The 20132-nt window shown below is 43.9% G+C and overlaps 1 protein-coding gene and 2 non-coding genes across 3 annotated transcripts; 1 reads left to right on the top strand and 2 right to left on the bottom strand.

Annotated features, from left to right (window-relative positions):
- The first annotated feature begins 975 nt into the window (after positions 1–975).
- Positions 976–1048, top strand: Trnam-cau. The gene has a single exon. It is a non-coding gene; the product is annotated as a tRNA-Met (tRNA).
- A 6141-nt stretch (positions 1049–7189) lies between these two features.
- On the bottom strand, positions 7190–7263 carry Trnat-cgu. Its single transcript has one exon. It is a non-coding gene; the product is annotated as a tRNA-Thr (tRNA).
- Positions 7264–11693: 4430 nt separating this feature from the next.
- Positions 11694–20079, bottom strand: LOC118584724 (glutathione peroxidase 6). Its single transcript, XM_036188972.1, has 5 exons — positions 19944–20079; positions 18195–18348; positions 14937–15054; positions 14389–14488; positions 11694–12387 (listed from the first exon to the last, which is right to left on the bottom strand). The coding sequence occupies exons 1-5, from the start codon at positions 20028–20030 to the stop codon at positions 12181–12183; spliced, it is 666 nt and encodes a 221-aa protein (XP_036044865.1). The 5' UTR covers positions 20031–20079; the 3' UTR covers positions 11694–12180.
- Between the last annotated feature and the right edge of the window lie 53 nt (positions 20080–20132).

Here is a 20132-nt window from a genome sequence, read left to right as displayed (position 1 = left end):
TTGGGGGAACGCGCTGAGCTCCTGCAGGGTGCAAGACGAGCGTGCTCCCCCCAGAGCTGCGAGCGTCTCCGCACCCCTCTTTCCCACACACCACTGGAAGCGGGTTAAGCTCCCTGGCGCTTTCCTCACAAGTGGAGACGATAAAAACGCGCCTCAACTTTTGGTGACCATTTTACTTTGTTTCTTAAATTCCAGAACGCGGGAGGCTGAGTATTTGGCGTACATACTGAGTTCCAGGATAGGTTTGGGCTACAGAGTGAAACTCTGTCTCAAAACAGAACCCCCAAATGACAAAGAAAAAGTTTCATTTCTAGAATATATATGTGTATATGTGTGTATATAAATTACAAATATATATATGTATTTAAATATATAATATAAATACTTAAAATAAATATTTAAAAATATATTTTGAAAAGCGTTTCCGACTGACAGCAAAGTGCATTGTCCTTATTTGCGTCACTGATTAGTATTCCCGACAACTTACTTATGACAAATGTTTAGTGCGTTAGATGATATTGTGCCATTCTGCAGATAATGGCGCTTTTAAGTAACTTACACGCACGAGAAAAACACGCGAATTATTTTCCCCTCCGGCCGGATCTTTTCTATCCCATCTCATCTTTATTACTCTATTTCGGAGCCTAGACAGGTAGGGGGCACTCAAGTGACACGTTTAGAGAACATAGATTGTAACAATCTTGGTTGTGGCTCCTGCAGCTTCTGGGCTCCGTTGTCATCTAAAAAGTTCACGCTCAAAAATCTCTGTTGACGCACAGAAACAGGCAAGATCTCAGTGCTTAAACTGAGTTAACGGTTTTGATGGGCTGCATCGGGGCTGCCGGTGGCGCGGCGGCGTGGACAAGGCACGCTGCTGTCTCTTTGACTTCTGTTTCAGGGGGGAAAATCTGACTTCGGAATGCAGAAATGTAAAACTTAGGATCAATAGTTTTGCCCCAAACCCCAGGACTCAGTGCCTTCTTAGCGCAGTAGGCAGCGCGTCAGTCTCATAATCTGAAGGTCCTGAGTTCGAGCCTCAGAGAGGGCAAATAACTTTTGAATGAGAAACCTAGTGGCAAGTAAAGTTTAGCGGTCCTATAGTTGTATTATATGAAATCTAGATTAGGACAACTGACACACACCATAAATGTAGTGAGGCTGGAGTCCTTTGAGATCTTTCTCTTTTTACTTTGATACATCTTGTTTACAAGATGATTTTTAATATGCCTATTACAGTGCGTTACATAAAGCTAATATCATAAATCTCAGTTACCTACCGACGCTCTAGGAAACTGACACGAATCCAAAGGCTTCAGATAGTTCAGATCTGCTATCTTGTTCTCGGGAAGTTAGAGCCTCTGCTCGGGGTTTCTCAGGCTATGGGGACTTGGGGTCTGGTCCCTGGTCAGTTGACCCGGAATTGCAAATGCAGATGTCTACCACAATGTGGCGGAGTTTGAGAAAATGAACCACAGACCCCTTTGCAGGGTGTCTGCAGCCAACAGATTCTAACCAGAGAAATAACAAATCCGGAATCCTGTTAAACTTTTTTCACTATTGGTTTGAGTTGCTAGGAGCTGTGTTTCAAATTCAAGAGATTTAAGTATAAAACCCATTAAAGCAGGTGTGGTGGTGCACAGCTGTAATCCCTGTATTTGGGAGGCTGAGGAAGGAAGGGTTGCCACAAGCTGCAGGCTGAGATCTTGTCTCAAAACAAAACAAAACCAACCTGGTAGACCGAGCTATCTGCTACACAATGTTGTTTATTTCACTGCCACAATTTCAGGCCAAGATCTGCTATAGGACACCAAAATGGCTCTGCGTCATGACATAGTCCCAAGAAACATCTACATTATGACCTGGGAAGGTCCTGTTGCCTAGGGGTCCTAGGACAAAGCTATCATGTCAGTGACACTACACGGACTGAATAGAACCTACCTCACACCACTGGGTGATCAATAGCTAACTCCTGGAAGGACAGACTGATAACTAGTTACATTCCACTGTAAATGAGTGGGGTACAATGCGTGGGCAGGCAGGTCTTAGAAAAAGGTACACAATCTGTCTTTGATTGTGGTGGAGACTACAAAGGTTGTTATTGGTTGCTGTGGGGAGAAGACAGGCTGGCTCTGTCTAGTCTCGGCTGCTTTTAAATATGTGGAAAGTCTCCTATCTCTGCCTCTCAAGTGCTGAGATTACAGGGATGGGACACCATGCCAGGCTTCAAATGTTATTCTGCAGGTCACTCAAACCAACAGGAGTCCAAGTGATGATAGGTAATCACCAGCTCCCAGTTATCTGTGGGCAGAATAAGGAAACCTGCCTTTTGATCAATAGGTCTGCTCTGTATAAAGCCAAATCTTTACTCAACACTCAACAGGTCACAACCACCTAGTGGGCTTTTACAAAAGCAGGGCTTACATCTGTGCAACACAGAAACATCTCTCAAGAATGTAAAGGCCATTGTCAGGCACATAACCATCAAAAGCATAAGACCTCAATCTCCAGTACTCTATGACAAGACAGATTCCTAATTAGTGGCTACCAGCAGCTAGTAAACACAGCTAACCTAGCTTGTCTCATTCATGCTAACCAAACCTTTGGACTGGTAACTTCTCTGACTCTGAGCCACAATCTCCCTTAGTGACACACTTTTAGTTGACTCTGAATGTCATGAATACTGGCAGCCATGTAGCTGAGCTACACACCATCAATCTTTCATTAGCTTTGCTTCAGATAACACATTTCCCACAGAAGGTATGTGGTGATAATGCTTGCCACTAACACTTTATGTGGTCCTGCGCAGATGTCTTTTGACTACTCTTGATTTTATTTACTTATTTTGAGACAGGTTCTCACTATGTTGCCCTGACTTGCCCCAAACGTTTGATATTTATTTTGGTCTGTGCTACCTGAGGGGTAAGGTTTCAATGTGCACCACCACACCCTGCTGATGGATGACATTTTGATGCCAGGAAGCCCAAAACTCTACTCTCGATGTAACCATGCATGACCTTTCAAGTCTGACTGCACACACAGAGACTGCTTGCTTCCTGTCACTTTTTCTCTTGCCTTACATCACACTGTGTCTGGAGCTACCCTTAAGGACATGGATCTGAGATGTGACCATGGTTGGCTGCCACTGAATAAGCTTTCTTTGAAAATCCCAGCTCAGTGGTTGGTAGGTATACTGTGCAGTAGGCAGTGGCCTGGCTTAGTACCATGTACATTACCAATTCCATCTCAGATGAGGTAGTTACTACTTGTAGACCCATCAAATACCTGAGACTCATGTTTTGTAACCTTTCACTGGCTTAAACCAAGCACTTTGGATTTCTAGTTGAGGACTGTCTATCAGGGATTGAGTTTGCCTATTGAATTCTTGTCCCAATGTTACAGGGATGGGCTCAGTGATGTAGCTCAGTGGTAGACTGTTTGCCTAAACATGTGGACTTTGGGTTTCTCTCAGCAGTGTAGGGGGGACAGGTGCAGAGAGGGGATCTGTGAGCGACCAAACCACACCCACTCAGGCTCCTCAGCCGCCCCGGTAGACAGTCTGTCTCTAGATTGGGATCAAGCGGTGACTGGTCCTGTCACAGTTGTGCTTTATCTGCTCCCTTAGCAAATTGTCCAACCCCTTGCATAGGTGCTTAAAAACAGGTCTCTGTCTGGAACATTTTGCCTTTACAGCCCTGTACTTTGTTTTTCATTTCAGGAAAATATATATTGGTCTTTTCCCTCTCACTCTCTCTCCCTCCTTCTCCTCCCCCTCCTCCCTCTCCTTTGTCTCCTTCTTCTGGGGTTGGGGGAAGGGAAGGGGTAGATTTTCACCATGTAACCAGGGCTAGCCTGGAGCTCACGATGTAGCCCAGGCTGGCTTTGAACCCACAGTCTTCCTGCCTTTGCTTCCTAAGTGCTGGGGTTACTTACATTCAGGTACCACCATGCTTGACTCCTGTGCTAGCACGAGGATATAGGGTTGTTTGTCTGTCTGTTTTGCCTGCTTCGGTGTGTGCTTGGCCAGCCTGCTACTGTGGCTGGAAAGGCCCGAGGCCCTTTTCCTGCTGGGTAAGGGGTGCACACACCCCAGCTGCCAGCTTTTTCTGCAGGCTCGGTCTTGGCAGGGCCGGTCCTCTCACTGAAGGCTTCTTTAGTTTCTCTCAGTTAACTTTTGGGTTTGGGAGGATTTTATTTATTTATTTGTTTGTTTGTTTGTTTGGTTGGTTGGTTAGTTAGGTAGGTAGGTAGTTGGTTAGTTAGTTATTGGCTTTGTGGGGGTTTTTTTTGTTTAATTTAGTGGGGTTTTTTTGTTTTGTTTTTTCTGTGTGTGTCCAATAAATATATTTTTAATTTATCATTAAGTATTTCATAGTTTTGATAATCTTAACAATGGGATCTTCTTTAAAATTTCGATTTTGGGGAGCTGGAGAGAGAGATGGCTCAGTAATTAAGAGTGTCTACGGCTGTTGCAGAGGACCCAGGGCAGTTCCCAGAACCCACATCGTACTTGCCTATAGCTTCATCTCCAGAGGATCCCAGGTCCTCTTCTGGCCTGAGCAGGTGCCACACATGTGTTCACATATGCACACACATACACATAAATAAATAATAAAGTAAATAATTTTTAAAGTCAATTTGTATTTGTTTTGAATGCTGAACTTTGGGTTTTTAGAGTTGACCCTAAGGGCATCTTGCTCACTCATAATAAATCTCCTGAATTGATTTGCTAATGATTTAAAGAACACTTTCTTTTTCTGGAGAGCACTGGCTTGAAATGTGTCATAATGTCTTTGCCTGGTCAGGTAACACTGGCCTTCTAAAGTCAGTTCAGGTATCTGCCTTCTTCAAGACTTGCTGAAGGAATTCATTATTATGTCCGGTGAAATTGGTCTCTTTATACAATTTGGCTGATGTCTCCCCAATCCTGATTTCTCCAAAGGTCACCTGTATAGGGTGGTTTTAGTTTGGTGACATAAAACTTCAGCAGGAGACTCCAGTTTTTATTTGTGTCTGTTCTGTGGAAACCTCCTGGAGAAGCTTAGTCTAAAATAGTGACTTCCTATCATGTTTATTAACACTGGTGATACTTGGCGTACCTTGGCTTGTGACAAGTCTCTGCAATGTGTCTCCATCTTCACAGTCTTTCCCTCACATACCTATCCCAGAATCCAAAGCTTCCTCCTTGCATTTACAAAAGTTCCAGGACCTGGACTGTGTCCCACCTTAATTCTGTAGGATCATCATCAAAACAGGTTCCTCCTGATAGGTTAGTCATTCTCAACGTGAGTCTTGACCCTTTTGGCAAACCTTTATTTCCAAAAAACCATTTACATTATGATTCATAACAGTAGCAAAGTTACAGTTATGAAGGAGCAATGAAAATAATTTTATGGTTGGGGTCACCACAACATGAGGAGCTGCATTCAAGGGTCGCAGCGTTAGGAAGGTTGGGAACCACTGTGCTAGGTGAATGAAGACACACTTAGGAGGTGAAGGCACAGGACCAGGATTCAGGGTCAGCCTGGGCTATATGAGCCCCTATTCCAGCACAAAACAGAATAAAGAAAAACAACAGCCAAAGTCCGTTACTTCTGCAAAGAGTTTATTTCCCAATAAAGTCACATTAATAGCAGGTACAGGGGATTAAAGACTTAACATATCTTTTGAAAGAGGGGGATACAATTCATCAAAACATGCTTAGAATGTTTATTCATATATTTAAAATAAAAATGGACCGAACAATCGTCACAAACCTTTATTTTAAAGATTAGAACAATGATCTCACCATATACCGAACTTAACTGACCACTTATGTACGGGCCAGATATCCATTTTGGATCGTTCGTGTGTATTTATCCACCAGTTCTAGTCAACTCTACTAGATGAGCTTGTGACTGCTGCCCACTGAGCTAAAGTAATTTGTCACGGGTGCATCAGCCACCTTGTGCAGCAGCTGAGGGTTGAATATGGAGACTGGGACCTATTTCAAGTCCCCATCAAAATGAACAGAGGTGACATCCAGGCACAGTTAAAGGTAATTTTCTGGTTATTTTATGTTGCTGCTTATGGTACTTAGTGATACAGTGGTTATACTGTGACAGCTTCCATTGAGTAAAAAGAATTAAAAGCAGGGCCAGTGAGATGGCTCAAGGGGTATGGGCACCAGCCACCAAGCCTGACAACATAGCTGTGTCCCTAGAACTAACATGGTAAGAAGTGAACCAGTTCCCACAGCTGTCCTCCGGTTTCCATACGCACATATGCATGCACACACACATAGATAAATATATGGAAATATTAAGAACACTTGACCGCGATTTTATTTGACAGGATATTCTCTGAGTACCTGCCCCACCTCATACATGCCCCATATTCTTCCTTAGTTCCTCCCGCCCACAGACTTCATCGGTAGCTGACACAGTTACTTACTATATATATTCATTTTTGTATATCTGTCACTCCTACGCTGCATGTAAGATTCCCCAGAGTTTTGGGTTAGTTTTCTTCAGGGCTGTGTTTCCTCCCTTGGGGGATATGCCTGCCACATAAAAACGAACAGTTAATGTTTGTGGAGTGTGGATGAGACAATGGGGATGAGGGGCACAGACCTTTTCTAAAGCACCAGGGTGGTCTCAGCTGCTTTAGATTGCTTTGGCACAATTTTCCAATCTGCTCTTTCCTCTCTGCCTTACAATCCTTGCTTAGCATACTTGGGTCCTGGAAATTTTAACTTCCGGTCTATCATCTGGAATGCTTTCTGGTTATTTCCTTGAGAGGCTTAATGTAGGTGTTCTTTGTATCCTCTTCAAAATGCCAAAGACAAAATGCTGTGTAGTTAGGTCGGGTGCCTGCCTAGGCTTCCTGTCCTACAACATAAAAGGGTGGATGGGAGGTCTGGCCTCTCTCACAGACATCTAGTTTTCCTTTACAATGGCTCATTGAGTGGAAATGGTTAGGATCTGGATGGTGTGTATCTATGCATCGAATTGTGGCTGCCCCTAAATTTAATGTAAATTTATGAAAAGTGACCCAGGACCTGTCCATACATTATCCATTGACCAAGTTTTGAATTTGAATTATCTCATTAAAAACTGTGTTGTTTGAAAAAGTATAAGACCATAATCTTGTAAATAAAGCAACTTTTTAACAATTGAGTCTTCTTAGTGGTAAGGAAAGATGCGAAAACACAAGGCCCCACTGGGAGTCGAACCCAGGATCTCCTGTTTACGAGACAGGCGCTTTAACCAGCTAAGCCATGGAGCCACACGGCAGCAGGTGTGACAGACAGATGAATCTATTCTATTTGGTTGGGGGTGGGGGGAGTGGTTTGTACTAGCTGGTGATGCCTGTTTTTGTCATAGAAGAATCGTCTGTGAAAAGATACTGCGTTTTCTCTCATCAGGCTGAAAGCATCACACACGAAGACGAGTCAGTCCCAGGGTCGGATATTTTTCTCTTTTCACAAGGGCAGGCATTACACACACACACACACACACACACACACACACACACACACACACACACACACAATCCGTGGATGGCAAAGGCCATCCACGACAAAGCAGATAAATGTGTAAGCGCCGGACTTGTGCGTCCGTGTGTGTTGTGCGAGTCTTCGGCCTCTTCAATGAGCTGCGTAAAAAATAAACCATTTGCAGCGTTCTCGCTTAGCAGATTTTCTGGCGACTGGACGTAAAGGCGGTCTTCAGCTACGGGTGTCTGCAGGTTTATGCCCTCTTTGAACCTCCTAAGTTCGATTTCAAAGACCATAAAGACGTTCTCACTCAGAGCCTCTGGAACGAGGGGATGGGGAGGCTGGTGCCTGCGCGGTGCACTGGGGACCAGAAACGGCTTGGTTTCCTGGGAGTGGAGGTAGAGAGCTGAGCTCAAGCCGGGAAGCTGGCTAGTGCTGGGATTGTTGGGGGCGAGGAGGGGGAAGGCGGGAGGGAAGGGAGGTTGGGGTAGAGGAAGGGACCTAGGAAGGAACCTGCTAGGCCACAGGAATGGGACAGGCAGGACCCATCTTCTCAGTGCTGGGGAGGACATGTAGAGAGACTCATCAAATGCAAATGGGTTCCAAATCGAACTGTGGGAATTAAGTGCTACCCAGAACACCATCAGCAAAAGCTTTCCACCCTAAGGACTTTATGATATCAAGCAGAACTCGGATGCCCTGTACGTACAGTTGAAAGGCTAGGGGTGAGGGTAGGGAGCGACCTTTGTCTTGTAGCTGCTCTCAGTAAAAATAACAGATCCTGTGGTGGTGTATACCTGCAATCCCAACACACTGGGAAAGCTGAGTCAGGAGGATTGCCTTGAGCCCGAGGCCAACCAACCTGGTTTACATAGCAAGCCTGTGCTTTAAAAATAAACAAATGACCCCCAAAACGCAGCTTCCTGCCACTGACCCCAAAGTGCAGCAGGGAAACTTGGAACTTCCTGGGACTGAAGGGACCCCCAAGACTAAGTTCTCAGCACAAAGGAGATTTATTTGTCTCAGAGGAACAAAGGGCAGGGAATAAGAGACAAAGACGGGAGACCCAGGATGAGGGAGGGAGGAGGTATATTGGGAGACCCAGGATGAGGGAGGGAAAAGGTATATTGGTCGGGGAGGGAACGGGGACAAAGGACTGCCTCTGGATAGAGAGGACACAGATATAGGCCAACAGGCAAATGGCCATTTATAAAGGTAAAAGGGGAACCCCCAGGTTAGAATGAGGTGTTTCATTTTGTTTGGGATTGTTAATGGGACAGCCCAAAAGGGACTTTTGGTTGCTGGACTTTAATACTTTGATAGCTGGACCTTGGTAGTGGTCCAGCGTGGGGGGAGGAAGTGGCCAACCTTGATGGCCAGTTTCAGAATGTAATCTGACAGTTTTTAGCAAGGCAGAGGGAATGGGGGGGTGGGGTGCAAGGCCTGCCAGAGCTATGGTTGCCATCTAGCTGTCCAGAGTCCCTTCAGGGACTAAGTGAGGTCATTGTCCCAGAACCTGGTTCTCTGAATGAGGACCCTCTTTAAGATTTTGTGGTCTACACTCTTAGTGATGCTGGTTGCCCATTAGGTTGTTCCTGAGCAATCACAATTTATCTGGTTACATGATAGGTTGTAGGTACTTTGGGCTTCAGAAAATTTCTCCAGCAATAATGCTTATTGTAATGATAACTAGGAGAGTAATGTTAACATTCTGAGTACTGAACATGCTGGAGCACCTCGGACATGCCAGTTTGCCCCCTCTCTAGGTTTGGGGCATAGTTTTCCTTAAGAACTATAATCAGTCATAGAAATTGGCTGAGGAGAGAAATGGAACGTTTTCTTTCGTTCCTTTTATACAGATTTTCACATTACTGCTATATCATCATTATTTGGTCACACCTCCCAAATCTACACTCATCTCATACAGCAATGACGGTTCTGCTTCTGCTTCCCAGGCTGGCTTTGGCTGGCTGCGGGCTTGAATGTGAAATGGCCAGCACCGACTCATCTGCTTGAACACTTGACCCTCAGCTAATGGGGGCTTTAGGATGAGTTGTGGTACCTTTGGGATGTAGGTCGCTGCAGGGCAGGTCATAAGAGGTACAGCCTGTCCTGCAGAGCTCTCTCTGCAGTTACCTCATACTGTTGCTGCCTGAGAAACCCCACAAGCTGTCAGATTCATGATCAACTGTGAACCAAAGCAAGTCTTCCCTCCCTAATGTTGCTTCTGTATTTGGCCACATAGGCAAGAAAAAATAACTAATGTAGGTTGTTACAGAGTATTACATTAAGAAGTGTTACTTTTTTTATGCTGTGCAGTGTTTGTTTAATGATGCAAAGATGTGTTGCATTCTTTTAGTGTTGCATTTGTTTAACTGTGTGAAGCTGTGTTACTTTGCCTGCCTAAAACACCTGATGATCTAATAGAGAGTTAAATGGCCAATAGCAAGGCAGGAGAAAGGATAGGCAGGGCTGGCAGGCAGAGAGAATAAATAAAAGGAGAAATCTAGGAGGAGAAAGAGAAAGAGCAAGAGAAGGAGGAGGGTGCCAGCCACCCAGCCAACCATGGAGTAAGAGTGGAAGTAAGATATGCAGAAGAAAGAAAAGGAAAAAGCCCAGAGGCAAAAGGTAGATGAGCTAATTTAAAGTTAAGAAAAGCCGGTAAGAAACAAACCAAACTAAGGCCAGGCATTTATAATTAAGAATAAGCCACCATGTGTGATTTATTTGGGAGCTGGGTGGCAGGTCCCCCAAAAGAGCAAAAACCAACAACAATAGTTTCCTTAGAACAATGTTTATTTTCTCTGGGGGAGAGACATAGAATCCGTATTTTTCAGAGCAGCAGCAGAGTTGAGACCTCATAGATTCTCAGGCACAGTGCACATGTGCTGTGGCAAGCCAAAAGTGAGAGTCTACAGGTCCCGGTTGCTAGAAGAGTTTCAGGAGGTCTCCAAGCCCTAAGAGTCAAGTGTCCCAAATTTCTACACCTAGAAGTTGTAACCTTAGCTGCTGTAAGAACCAAGGGACTTGACCACCTATGACTCAAAAACTGGAACACTATTTGTGGCGTCGATCCCACTACCTAAGGCTTGGGAGCTGCAGCTCCAGCTGATACTGGCTGCCACCACCAGCAGCTCCTGATAAGAGCAGAGGATTACAATTGCTCCCAATTGCTCAGGGAAGCAAATCACAGGGTAATAAGCTCCCACCCAAAACACTGGAAGCAGTAAGTCTCTGGACTGTGAGCCCATAGCCATAAGCCTGTAGTCTTCTAGACTTGCAGCTATGACAAGTGCTAGAGCCTGTCACCAGACCATAACCCCGTGACACTCAAGGGCCAGAACTAGAGACACCAGAAAAACTACTTTTCCTACTTCAGTTTCCCATCTGGATAGAACAAAGTACTTCAGTCAGCTGACCACTAACAGCGGGCTTTCTGTAGGGCTTTTGCACTTCTGATAAAGATCAGGATTTGTTGCTTTGTGACATTTTGTCCTGTTTATGGGCTTTCAGATTTTAACTCTTAAGTATAAATTAATTTTATAAACAGAATAGAAAGAGGGGAGGGAGGGAGGGATGGAGGGAGAGAGAGAGGAGGGGAGGGGGAGAGTTTCCTTCAAAGCAAGAAGTACTCTTTTGTAGGAGCCTAGAGGGCTTGACTAAATGATCAGAATGAAAGGAACAGAGAGGCCTGCCTCCAAAGAGTCTACAATCTGGGCGAGATTGCAGTACTGTATTCCTAGATACTTGAAAGGCTGAGACAGGAAGACTGGAAATTCAAGGCCAGCCTGGGCTACATACATAAGTCTGTGCTTTAGATCTGAGCAACAATGTGTCTACAGTACCACCTGATGCTTTGACTAGTACCAAGATTCTAGAACACTTCTGAGAAAACCAGAATGTTGAAGATGTAAGTAGTGAGGTCAAGAAAGCACATAATATGGACTGAAAAACATCACTCGGAGTCCACTGCTGCTGGTTCTTTGATTATTTATTGATTATTATCATGAGACAGTGTTAACAGGGATAAATTTAAAGTTGAGAAGAGTCAGGGTGAGAGTGAAGTGTGTCATTTGGTGTGAAGGACATCTGTGACCAGGAGCCAGAACCCAAATTCAGTAGCAGAAAGGCACCCAGGAAGGCTCTGGTAGGGTCTCATCCAGAGGGGCCTTGGGGCCTACCAGGGTAGAGATGGCCCTCCCTTCATGCCAGGTAAGGTTTCTACTCTCAGCCTTCAGAATTCCCTAAGAAAACTACAGGATGATGTGCCACCAAGGGGGCTAGACAGAAGAGCTTGACAAAACATGCCCAGCTTGAGAGGAGGCTGGGAAGGGAACCCAAAGGATCTTGCTACCCATTTTCACTTCTTTTAACTCATCGAGACAGTGAATGACAGATAGAGTAGGACCTTTGAGAGGTTGCTTTTTTAGATGAATGGGATTGTCTGGATCATCAACTCTAAAATATGACTTCCTTTTGGAATAGATTAGGAAAACTTGATATAGCAGAGTCAGATATTTGGGTAAATAGATTCTCTTTGACTTAATTTTCAATGCATGTACATGCCTACTACAGATGCCCTTCTGTATACATTCATACAGAGCTGTTCACACATGCATTAGTAGGGACACAGGTAGTGTTGTATGCTTTGGTCATCTGGAGGCTGGTGATGGAGTGGAGCAAAGACAATATTTGTAAAGCATATCCTATCGGGTATGGGTTTGGTTTAGGTACTCCATGATGTCTGACTGGACAGTGCTAACAGGAGTCATGTGGAACCAGCGCATGACAGGGACCCCATCAGATCCCACCAGAAACTTCTCAAAGTTCCAGCGGATGTCATGGACCTTCATGGGATTCCAGAAGAGATATTCTAAAGATCCCAAAAGTTCAGAGGTGGGAGGGCAGGAGTTCTGGAGCAGAGACATGAAAAATAGAAAGATGATCTCATTTCTGCTTTTATGTTGTCCAGTCTTCTCTGCTCACTGCTATACATCTTAATATTTTAAACTCCACATGCTTCTGGCCCTTCCCAGGCCTCTTAATATACTACCACCAGCACATCAAGGCTATTCTAATCAGGGTAGAAAGTATGACAGTCAATGAACAGCATCCCACTTTGCTGCCTCCTCCCAGTCTCATGATTTCATCATGATGAGTAAAAGCACACCTTCACCGGGGTCATGATGGCATGCACACACCTTTAATCCTAGCACTCAGGAGGTTAAGAAGGCAGATCTGCAAATTCAAGGTCAGCCTGGTCTACAGAGTAAGTTTCAGGACAGCCAGGGCTACACAGAGAAACCCTGTCTCAGAAAGAAAAAAAAAATCTTTCTTTCAGCAAGTCATGATTTCTATGGTTTTTAGTTTCCATAGGTGAAAAATAATAGGTTGGTTTCAGAATTGTAGTTCCCAGGCTTTGGAACTTCATAAGCCATAAAAGTTCAATAGCTATTTTGTCAATATGGAAATTAAAAATCTGTTATAACTATAAATTTAAATATAAATATAAATTGTAAGATATTTTATTATTTACTTTCTTTTTCTTTTCTCTAGATTTATCTTATTTTTAAATTATGTCTATGTATGTGTATCTCAGGTGGGTATGTACACCTGTGAGCACAGGTCCTGCAAAATTCAGCACAGATTGTTGGATCCCTGGCTGAACAAGAGGTTGTAAGCTCCACGATGTGGGTTCTGGGAACTGATCTGGAAGATCAGTGTATGTTAACAGCTGAGCCATCCCTCCAGCTCAATACCATTTATTTATTTATTTAGTTAGTTAGTTAGTTATTTAGTTAGTTAGTTAGTTAGTTAGTTAGTTAGTTTCACTCAAGAGCCCAAGCTGGTCTGAAACTCAGCGTGTAACCCAAGCTGACTATGGACTCAGCCTCCCAAGCACTAGGATTTCAGGCATGAGTCACCACATCAGACAGGACTTTTCCTTGGTTTTCTTGTTTGTTTGTTTGTTGGTTGGTTGGTTTTTTGAGACAGGGTTTCTCTTTGTAGCTTTGTGCCTTTTCCTGGAACTCACTTGGTAGCCCAGGCTGGCCTCGAACTCACAGAAATCCACCTGGCTCTGCCTCCCGAGTGCTGGGATTACAGGCGTGCACCACCACTGCCCGGCTCAGACAGGACTTTTAAATATTAGACAGCTCTGGATAGATAATATCACTGTCTTGTTTGTTTTGAGACAAGGTCTGGTTGTGTAGCTGTGGCCTGCCTGGATAGGACTATTTAGACCAAGTTAGCCTAGCATTCACAGCCATCCCCTTGCCTCTGGATCCTGACTTACGGTATTATAGGTGTGAGACATCATGTTTTGTCATGGTCATCTTTTGTGCCACAAAAAGCAGTTCATGTGGTGTAGCCTGACCATAACTTATTATTGGAATAAATAATTGATGTTTATATTTAATAAGTAGATCTTTTGTTTCAGTTCGCTGTGGATGAGTGGAAATATCCACAGGGACAGCTTTGTTCTGCAGCCCATCCTCGGGGAACAATGACTATGTGATCCTTGTTGGGAAGGTCCTTCTTTCCTGGTCTTCTTCTGCAGTTATAATACACTGTGATTCTTCTCCTTTGGCACTCTCTCTATGTCCTCTCCTGACTGTATAATCGATCCTTCAGATAAGAGACTAATCTATTAATTAGTAACTGTTAACTTGTATTTCACAGTTCCTTGAACAAAGTAGAGATTTGATTAATGATTATCGATCAAATTAACAAATCATTAGCATTCAGCAGGGGAGGTTAATCCCCAAGAGAGCTATCATGTGTGTCTTCTCTGCTTGGAGCCAAGGCCTCATGTCTGTGAATTTAATCCTTGAGTCCCTTCTCTTCATAGACACCAGCCCCATTGCTCCCAGAGAATCCTATCTGACTGATCCATTTCATGTTTGTTCACTCACCTTTAGGAAAGAATAAAACTTTTGTTCATTTTCTCCATTCACATCCCCTTTCTCAAAGAGCTGGAAATTGGGGACATAGCCACCTCCTGGACGCACATATCTGCAATGAAACAAGGTGTTCTCAAGAGAATTCAAATGAAATTGAGGAGGGGTAGGAACGGCCACCAATGGTCCTCACAAAGGGATGGAAAAGATTATAGAAAAAGAGAGGAGGAGGAGGGGGTTCTCTGGGATCAAGATTCCAAGTAGGAGGCTTCACAGAATCAGAGCATTCCAAGACATTGGGGAGGGGACATCTTGAGCTCAGATTTCCTAGCCCATCTCCATTTCCTGTGTCCTTCCTTCTTTTCCCTGAATGTTGTTTCCTAAGATCTTCCCTGTTCTCACCCTTAAAGAAGCCAAGTGTGGAGAGAGAACTTGGGCATTTCCTACAGGGCTGGCTGGAACTCAAGGCATCATGATGACATTCTTCAGCCCATTGTTCCATCACCCATCCTAGAAGACTCCAGAATGGAAGGTACCCAGGCAGATGAGGAAAGGGCACTCACTTGAGTCCAAGAAGGATCTCTGAGTTTTTTGCAGGTTCTTGTTTTCCAAACTGGTTGCAAGGGAAGCCCAAAACAATGACATTGAACTGCCTCAGCTCCTCCTGCAATGTGTTCAGTTCTGTGGGTAGAGGATGAACAGCGTGAGCTGACTCCCTGATCAAGTCTCAAAGGACCACAAGGTTTATCTTCTCATCCTGCAAAGACACTGAGGTCTATGAAAGGCTACAGACATTCAATAGGCAAAGCAAACAGCTATAACACAAGTCTCTGGGAACTCATCTCAATGGCTGCTGGTTTTGTGGCACAGGGTTTCCCAGATCTCCTTACTCTTCGCCTTACATGCAAAGAGTTTAGATTAGACTTAGGAAAAATCCTACCTGATTATGAAAGGTTAGACTCAAAGTGCATTGTCTTCATTAGCTGGTGGAGAGGTTGACCAGATGTTTCATAAGGAAAAGGCAAATGAAAGGGACACACTTTCCCCTGTCCTCCCACTGTGTCTCTTGATAACCTCTGACACTACAGTCACCTTCCCAGAAGCATGCTTTGCTGTTGTAAATTAGAAGTAATAAAAGGAAACAGAAAAGCAGAGTCTGACTGCAGTGTTCACCTATAATCCCAGCACTTGGAAGACGGAGGCAGGGGGATGGCCGTAAGTCATAGGTCAGCCTGATTCATATGGTGAGTTCCAGGCCAACCAAGTCTATGTAGTGAGACACTTTCTCAAAAACAGAGAGAAAAGTCCAAACCTAATGATAGCATTCTCTACCCTGACCTCAATACCAATAAACTAACACCATGGCCGCCTCAGTAGGATCCCAGGCCACACAGTGTAGACAAAACAACCATATACATAAAATTAAATTTAAAAACAAAAGACAAGAACAAAAAACCTGTAATTTCACCACTAAATTGAAACAAGTCTTTAGCTTCTCTTGAAATCTGAACCCGTTGTTTGGCTATGATTTGTATCATGTGGTCTTTCTTTTCTTTCTTTCTTTCTTTTTTTCTTTCTTTCTTTTTTTCTTTCTTTCTTTCTTTCTTCTTTCTTTCTTTCTTCTTTCTTCCTTTCTTTCTTTTTTTAAATTTCCTTGAGACAGGGCTTCACGTAGCCTATGCTAGAATATAATATGTAGTAATGATCTTGAACTCCTAACTCTCCTACCTACATCTCCTAAATGGGGTTATAGGCTATAATATATATATACACACACACTATATTAAAGCCTGCCTGAGGAAGTGGCATTTTAATATAACCACAGCTAACTCAAACATCCTCCTCTGAACAATAACTTCAAAATACCAAAATTTGATGACACACGTGTCCTAGATGAGAGATTGCAATATACATCAATTTAAGTCATATTTAGGAAGCAGAAAATTCTGGAATTTGTAGTTATTATAGTTGCATTAAATCAAATTGATAGAGTGTAATAACATTGTTCACACGTATAATCCAAGCATTTAGGAGGCAGAGGCAGAAGGATTATGAGTTTGAAAGGAGAGATCTTCTCTCAAAAATTATTTTTGAATCCCACCTGATAGTTTTGATTAGTCAAGTAGGTAGCAATGTCAACATGTGGAAGTTGTAAAAACTTGTTCCTGCATTATTTTGGTCCATTTATCTGTAGCATTTGATTCAATAAACCTTTAGTTATCGTGGATATTCTTAAAATGATAATGTTCTTAGCATGTCAAAAATTATATCTATCACTTGTACGATTCATGTAGAAATTTATATGACCTTATTTGGACTAACAAAAATATGAAATTCTTCCATGATGGACACAATAGGGGTATAAACATCCTCCTATATTTACCACTTGCCCTAAGCAACCTCCATGCCAGTTATAGTGGCTGGGATAAAAACCTTCATTCTCCTCTGTCATTTGGGGGTGCCTCCCAAAGATAAAAGACCAGTCTTATTTCCTGTTGTTGTTTTGGTGATGGTGGTGGTGGTGGTGGTGGTGGTGGTGGTGGTGGTGGTGTGTGTGTGTATGTGATATGTACATGTGTGGAGACTGGGGATAGATGTTTGGTATTTTCCTCTATCCCCACACTATGTTTTCCCAATTTATGATATATGATATTTTTTGAGATTGTCTCTCACTGAACAGGGGTCATTGTTTTACCTAGACTGGCTAGCCAGTCAGCCAGAGGAATCCATCTGCCTCCTCCCACCTTGTCTCCCAGTTCTAGGCTTACAGGCTTGTACCTCTGCCATGTTTGGATTTTTGTAGGTTCTAGGGGACTGAATATAGTGTGGCAACAAGCACTTTATGCACTGAGACATCTCCTTAGCCTCCTAATGTTTGTTTTTATTTTAATATGGGGGTCTTAAGAATTAGTTCAATGGTTGAGAAGGATTTTGAACTCCAGGTCCTCCTGTCTCCCACTCATAAGTGCTAAGATGACAGGTTTGAACCACTATGTTATGTGATGCTGAGGACCAAACCCAGGACTTTGTGTATGCTTGGTAAGCACTCTGCCAACTGAGCCACATCACCAGCCACATAATCTGTATTATGACTCCCCATTTCACTCTTGGTTTAATGCAAGCCAGTCTCCACTATTCTAGGTTCTGGCCTATGAGTCACATGGAGGCTTTGGTGTTCTGTCAATCAACCCTACAGAACATCAACATCAGAGTATGCAACCATGGTCAACCACGACCTATCAAGGCTGCTCTTCGATCATGTCTGAACACACACACACACACACACACACACACAGTCTAAATCACAAAATGACCACCCTGCCAATATAAATGATTGCAACTACTTTACCAATTATAGCTTCAGCCTTTCTGTTTCTCTCACACGACAGATATGATGTCTTAAGATAACCAATCACATAATTGTCCCCTTCTTCATTTCCTGACAGCCTTTAATCCAGAGCAAAGGTTCAGTTCCTTGAATCCTTTCCCACACTACCTGATGCTGGCCCGGGTGGCCTGTGTCTTTTTTATTTCTTTCTGAGAAGCCTCCTTGTTCCCTGTGGCAGATGGGCAGCAACTCCAACTCATTCAACCACAGATGTGTTTCTTAGTGGTTGTCCAACATATCTTGGGGAAAACCTTAGTGCTCAAGGATGGAGATAATTCTGGCATTAAAAGCGGCAAAATAGGAAGGTTGAGGGGAATTGAGTCAGTGTGCTTATTCATTCCCCAATCCCAGCAACACAGTAATACCTTCTCCCATCACAATATGGTGAGGTGGCAAGCTAGTTGTGAGAGAGAATTGAAATTTGAGTTCTTACCAGGATAAGTAGCTGTCAGGCCACAGAAGGATGCCACATTGACAAAGAGGATGTGCTTTCCTGCATACTGCTGGAACTGAACATACTCCCCACCGTTCAGGGTCTTGGCTCCATACTCATAGATGGTGCCAGCCACCCCTTTGTTGCAATCCACCTGTAATATAACACAAGTAACTCTAGAGGTATGACCTAATAAACAATAATCCTCAACATCAGTCAGCATTTTCAAAGCACTTAAAGATTTTTCATGCAATATCTTAAAATTTGAAGAACTGAAGAATTTCTGTTTGAGGAACTCCACACAGGAAGACATTGGTGGTGAACACAGACCTGGGTGCCCCTAGAGGGTGCCCTCTCCAGTGGGCTGTGACCTCACTTGATAGTAGGTAACTAACAGCTGCCAATCAGAATTTTACATGCATCCTTACCCTTTACATGCCCAATAGCAGAGGTCAAAGCTCAAAGGTCAGACTTAAGGACTTGCATCAGGAGGGCGTTTTAGAAGTGTTTGGGCTCCCAAGAAGACATACTGGATCAAAATCTCTAGGAATGGGACCTAATCATTGGTGGGTTCTCAGTTTAGCTAAGGTCTGAGAATTACTGTGCTCTATGATAAGATTGTCCCTTGCCTTTTACAGAAGAGAGCCAGAATTAACAAAAGATATATAAGTAGCTTAAAGCCACAAATGAGGTTGGGGTTTTCAATGAGTTTCTCTGATGTTAAAGTTCAAATATATTGGTCCCTCGAGTCATCTGCTTTAGCCCTATTTTGCCTTCTAAGATGTATGCATGCATTTTTTACAGGGGTGGCTACTGACTCCCATGTGGACACTTTTAGATCCCAGCTCCCCTCCTGGTTCCTTGTGAGAATTTTTGGCTACTGCCCCACAGTGTGATGCTTGTGCAGCTCCTTAGAGCAACACCAAGACCTGAGGAGCTGTCATTGCACTGAGCAGAACCTGTCTTCATGTCCTCCCTGCAAAATAAGCCTCTGTGTCTTAATTGTCACTGAAGAAAAGTCCCCTTTCCCTGACCCTGGTGCCCTGGAGTCCAGTCTGGTGCCTTCTTCTCTACTCTTTGTCTTTCTGTGTCTCTGTCTCTCTGTGTCTCTGTCTCTCTGTGTCTCTGTCTCTCTGTCTCTCTCTCTCTGTCTCTCTCTCTCTCTGTCTCTCTCTCTGTCTCTCTCTCTGTCTCTCTCTCTCTCTCTCTCTCTCTCTCTCTCTCTCTCTCTCTCTCTCTCTCTCTCTCTCTCTCTCTCTCTCTCTCTCTCTCTCTCTCTCTCTCTCTCTCTCTTGGTTTGGTCCAGTTGGTCTGAGAACCATCAGCCTCCCTCCCAATTCACTTACTACTTAGCCACTCATTTCCCAGAACCCATGGGTTGCTCCAGGTTACAGATCAGCATGGGATAGGGCAGATTCTGAGTTGTCAAGCAGAGATCAAGGAGGAAAGGGCAGAGGCAACTAGGGTGGGAATGCGGGGTGGCTGGCTATATTATGCTCAAAGGTCCACTGGGTGCAGAGAAGCAGAGAAGATGCGTGGAAAACACAATAAAGCAGACTGAAGAGAGGCAGGAAAGGTGCTGTGGCGGAGGGCATCGGTGGCAGAAGTCTGCAAAGAAAGGCTGTCAAGCAGCTCTCTCCCTTCAAGAACAGGATAGGCTCCTGAGTCACTTGGTAGCCACGTTATTTATCAGATGTTGAAATCAGCTTAGATGCCCAGGCGGGGTGCGGGGTGGGGTGGGGTGCTTACCTTTGTTTTTTGAGGATTCAGAGTCTCCTGAGCCAAGGCAGCTAGAAACAGTGGGAAAAGACGGGCGGCCCAGAACTGCTTGGCCATAGCTGTACGAGGAACAGTGGGTGAGTCTCGAACCTCAGGAACTGTGATCCCTTTTGAGTATCCCCAGCAGGCACCAGTTTGGAGAAGCGCAGCCAATCACAG

The sequence above is a fragment of the Onychomys torridus genome, chromosome 5 (genome assembly GCF_903995425.1).
Source record: "Onychomys torridus chromosome 5, mOncTor1.1, whole genome shotgun sequence".
Classification (NCBI taxonomy): Eukaryota; Metazoa; Chordata; class Mammalia; order Rodentia; family Cricetidae; genus Onychomys; species Onychomys torridus.
The sequence above is the reverse complement of the archived record's forward strand: the minus strand, read 5'-3'. Positions and strand labels throughout refer to the sequence as shown.